Source organism: Siphateles boraxobius, unplaced genomic scaffold (genome assembly GCF_051911475.1).
Source record: "Siphateles boraxobius isolate OS27281-9 unplaced genomic scaffold, OSU_SipBor_1 68, whole genome shotgun sequence".
NCBI lineage: Eukaryota > Metazoa > Chordata > Actinopteri > Cypriniformes > Leuciscidae > Siphateles > Siphateles boraxobius.
In genome coordinates, this window is record NW_027509195.1 from 11,851,352 (window position 1) to 11,862,728 (window position 11,377).

The 11,377-nt window shown below is 35.8% G+C and overlaps 1 protein-coding gene across 1 annotated transcript in view; it reads right to left on the bottom strand.

Moving 5' to 3' along the window:
* Window positions 1-8,209, bottom strand: part of LOC143722943 (uncharacterized) — a 26,104-nt gene extending 17,895 nt beyond the window's left edge. Inside the window, exons 1-7 of the mRNA XM_077214720.1 lie at window positions 8,023-8,209; window positions 7,598-7,757; window positions 7,427-7,498; window positions 7,256-7,332; window positions 5,212-5,312; window positions 2,848-2,964; window positions 2,321-2,395 (exon numbers count right to left, since the gene is read on the bottom strand). Coding sequence (XP_077070835.1) covers window positions 2,321-2,395; window positions 2,848-2,964; window positions 5,212-5,312; window positions 7,256-7,332; window positions 7,427-7,498; window positions 7,598-7,757; window positions 8,023-8,085 — 665 coding nt within the window. The 5' untranslated portion in view covers window positions 8,086-8,209. The remainder of the gene's footprint in view (window positions 1-2,320; window positions 2,396-2,847; window positions 2,965-5,211; window positions 5,313-7,255; window positions 7,333-7,426; window positions 7,499-7,597; window positions 7,758-8,022) is intronic.
* Between the last annotated feature and the right edge of the window lie 3,168 nt (window positions 8,210-11,377).

Here is an 11,377-nt window from a genome sequence, read left to right on the forward strand (position 1 = left end):
AGTTTATGAAATGGGATATTCTGAGAAGGAAGGAGAGCCGTGCAGAAGGGATCTCTGAGGAACTGCAATCATGTCCCTGCTAAATGACTCCAATAGCAGGTAGAACAAGGCCAGGAAATGAGACTATTTCTTACTGACTTCCACTGAAATTCAAAAGCTTCAACATGCTTAACTACGGACATAAACTGCAACTAGCTTAAATACCCATGTAATTGGAGCTGTACGTGGCTGTGTAAATATTTAATGAGTGCTTATGTGGGCTGTATATTATGAGCAGCTCAGATTTTTCAGGACTAAACAGCGAAAGTGTAGTCAAGACTTGCTTCTTTCAGCTCTGACAAAAGACACGGCAAATGTAAACAGTACGGGTACAAATATTTGCTCTTACAATGATTCAATTCAAATCTTTAAAAAAATAATAATAATAATAAATAAATAAATGTGGTCCCATTTCGTTCAATATAACTGGGACAATTTATTATTTTGAGGAAAAAAATAAATGAAGTCACTAAAATAGCTGCACAAATAACATGGGTTTTAGGTTAAAATTCAGATGTACAATTTAGAAAAATGTATTTTTAAAAGTATGCAGCAATCACATGGATTTTCATGTTTTGCACAAACTTGGGAGTTTATATCAGCTCAGGACTAAATACTAAGAAATTTTGAATTATTAATAATATTAATTCTGGAATACTAGTGAAGGGGGTGGATTGGAATCCACTGCTCCTTCAATGTATATGTAATGATTGATTATAATTAAGGTATTAATCAATATTTTTCCTTCTAAATATCAAATGAGTTGAATGACTTCTCTGGAGATTTTACTTTATTTATATAAGTTACCAGTGTGATTACTGAAATGTTCTTTTCATGTATTCTTTAATGTCTGTATTTGATATCTGAATGCAATGCTTGCTTATTTAACCCAGCTTCCAGAAATGAAATAGGGACTTGTTTTGTGTTTGAGAAAGGTCTTCAATGTGTTAAAACATATAGGGGTCATTGAAGCCAATAGTTTAAGGGGCCATTTCTTTGTTAAAGCCTTTCTTTCCAGTTAGACTAAAGTTTAGCTATCCTTGAGAGAAAGAACGCATTATCTTGATGTTTTGAGATGACTCTCCTGTTTATAGTGAGAGCCTGGCCAAATCCAACCTTGGAAAAGCTGTGTGTCGGTGTGTGTGTTAGTCTTCTTGGTTACAGGTTAAGGAACCACTGGCATTATTGGAGATTGACTGAGTTGTTGTTCTGGACATGCTGGCGCCCAGCAACCCAAATCTGCGACCTGGAAGGTCATGACGTGCCTAACTTCAGCTGCATAATCGATGGAGATATGCTTCAGTCTATCTGTATATGTGTGGAAAATTACTGTGTTTATCTATTTCATAGCCAATGAGAATCATTCATCCTGTAAGCAATGACGTAGCTTAGACCTTGGAAATCGTATAACTGCTGTGATCTTTCTAACTGTAAGCGGGGCGGCCTACGAACTCCTGTGCGAGTATTGAAGCTGACTTCTGCTGATGAAACTGCAAACTATCTTCAGTAAATATTTTCTTTAATTTTTTATAATTCTGACTCTGGGTCTTCATTCTTCATATCTGGTTCTGGGTCTTTAACTGTATACCCCTTACACTAGTATTTTTCATATATAAAAAAAATATATATATATAAATGTGAGTTGATAAATTAATGTTAAAATATAATTAATATTTAAGAATGTATATTTTATTGGAATTCAAATATAATTACATAATAGAGAGAGATTTATATATAATTCATATGTATATACTGAAATAAAATGAAATTATAAATATCATATTTTCATATATTTTTTCTGGATTTAATAGTATTTTATGAAATATTAATATTATATAAATATCAAATATGCGGTCTGATAGTATAATCTTAGACGATCAAATCAGATATTATTAGTCTATCAATGAATACAAATTTAGTATACAGGTATGACTTGATTCATTATATTCCTGTAAAAAGCAAATCAAAGGTGAAGTGTGCAATTTATGTGCCACTAGCATAACCAAACTTAATTGCTAAAATAATGATTGTTTTCATTGTGTATTGCTTATCGGGATGATAAAACGAACAGAGTCATGTGTTGATACAGCTACAGTCTGTACGCTTTTCAGGGAAATCAACCTCTGAATCGCCTACTTAAAGTAAGAGAAAGTTTTTTTAACATCCAACAAAACACACTTCACATTTATATCTGCCTCTGGCTCTCATCATTAGGATGGAGCTGGTATATGTGCCTCACACACACTGTCTCTCTCTCTCTCACTCTCGGCTGATGACTCACCAGAACTGCTTCCACTTCTCTTCTTCAAAGACATCCTCTGGGATTGGATCGATCAGCACCAGGTCAGACACTTGCCTGTAGAGACAGAGAGAGAGCAAAAAGACCACACAGAAGATGTTTCAAGAGCTCAGATGAGACCTCACACACACACCGTGAGGAGAAATGAACAGTGTCTATCGAGTGAGATGAATGGGCTCAGAGCCGCAGCAGGGACACTATTTTCAGTCCTTGGGCGCTACAGGGCTAACACAGCTGAATCTATGGGTTTTAAAGCTGCACATCCGAGCAAATGAAACGTTAAATCTGCCAGATGGAGGGTGTGGGGTCGGGTGAGAGTGTGCCGAAAGGTCCGGCCCATTCTGCCCTAATGGACCATTTGGTCATGGTAGGTATAAATGCCTGGAAGAAAAACCCTAAACAACCAATGTATTCTCAATACTGGACATGTATTCTGTAGTGGTAACAAACTTCCTAACATGTTCAGGTATAACTGAATGGTTGTTTCCAAATAGAATGATGTGACTTACGTGTCATGGATGTGGCTGTAGAACCTGCCATTGAGTGTGCCCAGCTCAGAGCCAATCAGAATGAAGGGTGTGGCTATATCTGCAGCCTTGACCAATCGATGAAGGTCATCCACCATCCTGAGGGATAAACAAGGAGAGATGCAGGTCAGGAATGAGCGCAGGTTTTTGCGAGTGAAGTCTAGACATGACTCATCTGACAGTTCATTAATCACCAGAACACATTATGACACACGTCCGTTCACCTCCAGACGGGACGCCCACTGTCCCAGACTCCTGCTCAGATTTTAAAGCGGTCAGTGAAGTTATGTCAAGGACAAACTGACCTCAAACCAGAGGCTGACACACTAAACTAATAAGCACTGTGTACCATGACACTAATGGGTTTTATTTCTGACATCCTCATTAACTAAAAGGCCATGAAGATTCATTGAGCGCTGAATGACTTACTGCCGTGTGTTTTTGGTATGAAATTAGACAAGAAAAACCAGAGACTGACCGACATTTTCAGATTGCTATCAGTACAGATTCCTTTTATGTTTAATTGTCTGATAAACAATATACAGATCTAATATTTAATATTTGTTTTATATCTGTTTTTGAATAATGATAATAGTAAGTATTATTATTATTAATCATTCTGATTATAGCAATTATAACTATAACAAAAATTATAATTTATTTATTTATTTCTTGTTAATATAATTATAATTGTTATAATAATGATAATATCAATTATAACAATAGCAATTATTATTTATTAGTTGTTATTACTGTATTATTGCTGGGGGGGGGGTTTTGTTGCAATTTTGTTTATGCAAAGATTGTTATTCAATCAAATTATTGTGTTTTGGGCTACATCTAATCATTAAGTACACATTTTTGGTGTTAAGTTCACATTAAGTTGAAAAGTGTTATTCATTATGAAAATGTTAAGTATGGTAGTATGCGTAGTCAATATGTCCAAGAACAAAACAACACATGTCCTTCTCAAAAAAGGAAACTTAGTAATTACTATTGGCTGTCCTTCAACAGCAAATCAAATCAGGTTCCAAATGAAAAAGTTTCAATAAAGAACAAAATGGACGATCATCAAAACATTTTTGCTCCCAGCTTATTGAACTTCAGTCAAATTGATATCTTGCCTTGAAGCTTGTCGTCCGCCTGCTTCTAGAGGCCAAACAGTAGTGAGAGAAGAGACCACTTATAACCAACTCCAATGTCCTCTCTCTGCACATTACTTTAATGCATGAAGAATTGCTATGTTACAATGTCAACAACAACACAATAAGAGTGATTCCAGATGCAAGATGAAAAAAACCTAAAGGCAGGACGTCTTGTTGCCGGAGGACAAGGACAAAGACATCTCTCTCCTACAGCGTTGATTGAATAGTAAAGAAGGTCATTGTCAAGGAAATGAGACGCACACACACCCACTTGTGGATTAAAACTGTCATGTGTTTCAGGGATGTTTCTTTGTTTCCAGATTTATAGCACAATATAAGGAAAATATTTATATATTGTGGATAAGTACACTAGACAAGAAATGTATACTTTTAATCTATTTAATGCATCATTGCTGAATAAAAGTGAGAGTAAAAACATTTATAATGTTACAAAAGATTTACACAATGCTGTTCTTTTCGACTTTCTATTCAGCACAACTGTGTTCAACATTGATAATAATTAATAATGTTTCTTGAGCAGCAAATCAGCATATTAGAATGATTTCTGAAGGACCATATGAGACTGAAGACAGGAGTAATGATGCTGAAAATTCTGCTTTGACATCACACGAATATATTACATTTAAAAAATGTAAAAAAAATGTAGGTAAAAAGTTATTTTAAATTTTAATTTTAAATTGTAATAATATTTCATAATATTTTACTCAATTCTTTGTCCAAATACATGAGAGCTGATGATCTTAAGAGACGTCTTTCAAAACGAAAAAAAAATTTTCTTTCTGACCCCAAACATTTGAACGGTAGTATATATATATATATATATATATATATATATATATATATATATATATATATATATATATATATATATATATATATATATATATATATATATAATTTGAAAAGTATAAGGCTCAAGTATAAGTATAAGTCTCAAATGTCAATATTTGACCACTGTAACAGAATAAACATTCTATAGTGGTCAATTTCTTGAATTGTGTCAGGAGGTCATCTTTCATTTTATGAACCATGGTGGAGGAACAAATAGTTTCCCATGAGCTATAATTCATCTAAATTAATTAAATTTCAATGCCAATGAAGTTATTTGAAAACAATACAGTGGACATTTTATGGTTACACCTACAATGTTGAAAAACTTCAGACTAAGACACTTTCATACCTTCCAGTGGTTGATATTCCCCAATCTTTCTCTGTGCCTGTAGTTTCATTCTGCAGAGTTCTTCTGCTAAAACCCAGACCGACTCTGTCATAGGTGCACACCTGAGAAACAACAGATCACAGATCATCAAGTGTCATAAAAACGAGAGCAGTAGAAACCTCAACTGTCACTCAAAAAAACAACAACATCATTAATAAATTCTTTAGGGAATCTAAAAATAAAGTGTGCATCAAAATCACTGCAAATTTTACAAAGTCGCATAATTTCGCCATCAAAATCATCAGTACATCATCATCAAGCATTGCAAATGTTTGTAATGCAGTCACTGTAATGCAGGCTATCAGCAGGAATCTCCAGCACTCCACAACTGTAGTTTTGTGATGAGAAATGACAGCACGTCACCTCACTGCCTTCCCTTACTAGAGTAATACAGGAGCACACGTATTGAAAGCTGAAATCATTTAACTTTGTGGGAGATTTGAGAAAAATCAATAATGTCTTTATGGCCTTTATGGTCTCTTCGGACTCAAATCAATGAAAACTCTGGTGCTGCCTTGTTTATCTAATGTTGTACATGAGAGCAGTGAAAGGCTTTCTCTTATCATCTTGTTAATGAAAGAGATTGCATTAGATCATTCTAAACAGAATACACCGTATAATTGTAAAAATCGAACATAGAGTACTGTAAAGTACAACGTTCCGTTCAATTCGCATATTAATTACTTAATTATTGAATCAGTCAAATTGATAGGCAAATCATACACAAGAGTCATTGGGTCTCAATCACATAAGAATTTGAAAACTGGCAGGAAAATATTACTTAAAAATCCTTGTCTGACGATCATGGATATTAATGAATACCAACCTGAAAATCATTTTGACAATATCTCTGTCATGACAACTCTCTGTGTGTTTGGCATGGTAATGGATATGACAATGTTGATATGTTTGGTCTTGGTGGAATAGATCTGCTACGCTACTGCTGCTCCAGAGCAAGTACGGGACTTGCTATTGCCAATACATACACGACACGCTGCTGTGAGCCTGTAAGACCTGCTGCTGCTGTACAATATAGCATACATGAATTACCTATAGCAGATCTATACAGGTGGAGCTGGGGAGGGGGGAGGATTTCTGAAAGTGCGCTCGCAACTGTTACAGAAAATTCTGACCAAGTATTTGAAGGTTGAGCAGTGAGCTCACTGGCTACTGATACAGCAGTAACCAATCAGATGTGCCCTATAGATAATGATGTGATTGCAAGCATATTGAGTTGAGGACCTATCAGCCTGTGTCATTTCCGTAATCATGTTGTATGTTTGCCATCAGATGTTTAGATTCATAAATAGCAATGCCAGATTTGTCAATGAATCACTTTTTTGATTCATCGGATTACAAGAATGTTTCATTTTGCAAATCGCTGAATCGGTTTGCAGTGGTTTCTCACACCGAAATAGGTGTGTGACACTTTATTTGAGACAAAAGTATAAACACACTGGGCGAGGTGAATATTTGGGCTAAATATTTAGGTTGTATTCTAAACTTGTAAAATTGTATGCAAATTTCTACTATAATTTGTCAGCAAAGCAGCTCTTTTGTATGCAGATTGTAAACGACTCTCTGCAAAAAGCCATATTTTGGAGAAGGTTTGGGCGTGTTTTCTCCTGTGCGTACAGATAATCCAATAATCCAAGCAACGATTACTAAATGAGACTTAATGCCAGAATCATGGACTGAATAGATCAGACAACTCACTTTCAGTGAATAGTTTGGTGTACTCCAAATAACCCAAGACCAGTTATGATACTATGTGTACTTTTTTTTTTTTGTTGAAAGAATGGTTTAAAAGGAAAATTTGTACAGTTATTGAATCTGAAATCAACTAAAATTTCTAAATTACTGTTATTAAGACACTGAGTTGCTAAAAAAAAACATTCATACAACATTTTCTTCAACATTCACTTCAACATTTTATTTTAAGGTTTATTTTTATTTTAAGTTTTCAAATGTCCAGTAGTCATGTTGGCAGTTAGTTTAAACTGACCTTTGTTGATAATGAAAGACTCTCTTGCACATGGTACCAAATATCTGAAGACATTCCTGCTGGAGCATCAAGAACAACTGAAACACAAATGAAACATCACTTTCACTGTGCACAACTTACAATATAAAGATCAAATCTTTAATTTTTAGATTAACTATTTATTTAACCTACCAACTGGTATTCCATACCCTTTGCAAAACAGATGGATCTTTTGGCCGAGGCCGATATCAATCAGCTGGGCACCTGCAAATAGAAAGAAATATTAAAACAATGAGCTGAAAACTTAAGTTCCCACACTGCACATGATCCTCAAGTCTTCCTGAAGGGATGAGGAGGTCTCACCTGTGGGTGACAGCGCCTGTCCCTCTCTCTGCAGTGAGGCGTAGTTCAGGAAAGCTGGAATGAAGATGATGAAGAGCAGAACCTTCGTCCAGAAGGATACAACAGCCCAGCAGCTCCTCTGAGAGACAGTCACATCAGGGACACCAGGGTCCTCTGATGTCTGTGGGTGGGCAGTTCACATGACATGAAGGGACAGAGTTACTCCATCTAAAATTACTTTTTAAATCCCAAATGCGTTTTATGCTGATACCAATACACTGAAAATACAATACACTGAGCAGCGTATTTACGAAACAAATGGTAGAATAAGATGGTTTCAAATAGTAATACCATGATTTTTTTATTTGCACCACTGCGGTAGTATTCACGTTACTTCAAAATACACCATGGTGGTAAAACACCAAAGTACAGAAACATGGCTTCACCTTCTTTCTATCAGGTTTGACACTGTCCGCATCTTCTCTTCCGTTTGTCTTTCTGCGCAACATATTCTGATAGTTTTTCACTCATATGAAAAATATCAGATATTATTATATTTGTATGAATGAGCGTAAAATACAGCAGGAAGACACTTCCGCATCGACGGGACCCATGAGGAGCCAAATGCGTTTCGTTAAAGATTGTAGTACCGTATGATTTGTGTATAACATTATTATACACTGAGCGTTTTGATTATTATGTTATTAATTTATCAAAATGTAGAAATAAAACAATTAAATACCGGTTCACTTATTGGTTATTATTAGACTCTTAAAATTGCATTTGCATTTATTAATTTAACAGAGGCTTGATTCACAAATAAGGAGTCAAAAGCAATCATTTAAAATTGATTGAATATTCAATAACAATATTCATAAAATAAAAATATTTACATAATGTGCCAATATGCTAGATCATAGGTGATATACAAAAAAGGTATATGTGTATATATAGATACACTTTTTAATCATTTTAAATCATTTTAAATGAACTTACATTACCTTCATTACGAATGGATGCCTTTTCATCCCTCTTAAAGGGGTCCTATTATGCCCTTTTATGAAGTCTTGATTTTGTTTTTGGGGTGTTTTAATGCTTGATTGTTCAAAAAATTTGGATTTGACATTTGACATTATTACAGCTACTCTCTCCCCAGTCTGGTTAAACGCTTAGTGCTCGATAAAGCCCCTCCTTACGAAATGTGCTATGATTGGTTAGCTGGCCCAGTGTGATTGGTAGAGCTTATGGCGGAGTTCGGAAAATGTCACATCCCTTGTATTTTAGTATTAACTAAATATTAAAGATGTCTTAATTTCAAATCATTTTGAGCCCGATTCAGACCCTGACAATGTTAACGGAGATGGGATGGTGCAGAACCGATTTCATAGGACTTTTCAGAGTGATGAGTTTTTTTTCTTTTTCTTTTTTTTCTTATGAATATTATCCATTTAATCATATTTGTCGGGAAACTATGGTAAAACTATGGTAAAACAGAAATCGATCAAAAAATCATGGATAGTTTTCCTTAGGGGCGGTGAACACTTTTACAAAATCAAGAGCAAAAGCTAAAGTAAACACTACACCAATACTGTAATGTGTTAGTTAGCAGGTTAGCGGAAGCAAAGCTTTGTCCTTCGTCATTTACATCATAGCTATCATAGCAACTACATAAACGTATAATTGGAACTGTTCATAGAAAACACAACTACAAATAATAACAAGACACACTTACAAGTTGTGATCCATAAACAACAGATTGTCCCAACAAATGGGAAAGGCTATGTCTTTCAGGAGAAGCTTTTGTGCGTATGGCCTGCATTGTACTCTGTCTGCTGTTCTCCATAAAATGTGCAGCGCACAGACAAATGTTGAGGTTATAATGTTGGAACATGTAAAGATTATAATGGAACAGTGTTAAAAATAAATGTAACCTCTCGAAGTTCGTCAGCCTTAGGACAAACTTTTTCCGGGGTGGAAAAAACAGCAACAACACTCCTCATCTTCTCTAGCGCAGCTCAACCAGGCCTCGCAAACTTTTTTGCGTACCGTGGGTGGGGATTATTTAAATGACTTTACATTATGACTCCATAAGATCCGGAAAAAGCTTTTTGTAGTCCAAACGAGCCGTTTGCTGTACAGTTCTTGAAAAGTGGATTCTGTTAAATAAAATATCTCCCTTTGGAGTGGACTTCTAGCTTTGTAACCTTGCAGATATTTTTCATGCTCAAACAGCAACATTACAGAGTAACTAAAGTTGAAAAATTGAAAAAGCATAATAGGACCCCTTTAAGCCTGAGATGAATCCAAAGGTTCTGGGATGCACCACTTAAAGTCTTAATACTTAAAGTCTTGCAATGAAATATCTGTCCTGTAAGAGGTGCTGTGTGACATTATCTGACTGTCAGTTGATCCATTTACACAATAACCATCTTAAACCACATTTTATGTCACACTAGCAGAAGGACACACAAGATCAGTTGTGGCAGAGCTGCACTATAAGAGAATATTTAATGTGGCAGCAGAAATAAAGGTCATTATAAAGGTCAGTTCCAGCACTGCAACATGAGTGTGAGTGAATTTAACATACGCCACAGGATACTGACCCTTTTCAGGCCCTGTATAGGTTCAGAGTTTAATTATGTATACAGTGCTGGTAGTCATTCTAAGGGCAATGCTTCTGTCGCAGATGTAATGTATGTAAATTATGATTTTATGCATGCTCTCACTGCAGGTTTATGCCAGAGTCCAGCATCCATATTGAACAGACTCTGAAGCCTGTGAGCAACCTCGAGTTTGTGTCAGTTTGTTTCCTTAGATGAGGTAGGCCATGCTAAACTGAACAATTGTAGATGGTCAAGGCTCTTCTCTGCAGGGACCCAGAGGAAAATAAAACAACGTCATCAAGTGCCAGGAAATGTAAGACTCCACGCTGTGCCTCAGACAGCAGTTGTACTGTCATGTGATTGCAAGCGTGGCTCTCTGACTGTCATTCACAGCAGTCTCTAAACGATACCACTGCCGCCAAACACAGCAGAAGTAGTGTCAATCATCACAATCCGTTCAAACATGTCTCAAATCGACAGTCATGCCAGAGGTATCATGTCCGTTCAATCAGCTCATGATTTAAAAGGCACTAAATGCATGCGTGTCATTCTATAATTAATAGTACATTTCACAACAGCAAAATATAAAAACAATATGATTTCTGAAAAAAAACAACTTGGTTTCAGTTTATATATTTTATCAGTATCATTAAACAACATTTTGATATTACAGATAAAAAGATGTTTCCCTGGTGAGTTTGTCAACTATGTTACGGATTACACACACTGATTAAGCGTTACACTCTAAGTGACACAAATATTCAATGTCTGTCATATGTATGTCACGTGTTGCTAAATCAGGAAGCGTGGATGCAATTGAAGGTGACAGGTGAATTTAATGAAACAACAAATAAACACAAGTTACAAATCAAAACTCCCTCAAGGGGGGAAAACGGGTATAATACAGACCATGAACATACACACTAGGAACCGGGTACTTGGACAGACGAACTAACACTGAACTGCAAACACAACAGAGACTAAATAGAGAACAAACACAGAAGGCTAATGAAACGACAGGTGAGGAGGGTTAACTACTAAACAGATAACGAGATAGGCGGGGCTGACAATTAGACAGAAGAGCACATGTCCAGGAATACACAGAAGCCATGTGCTCACATGAAACTAGACTTAACATAAACACGAGACAGACAGGAAATGCCATAGCTCTGTCACCACACAAAACTAGTAACAAAAG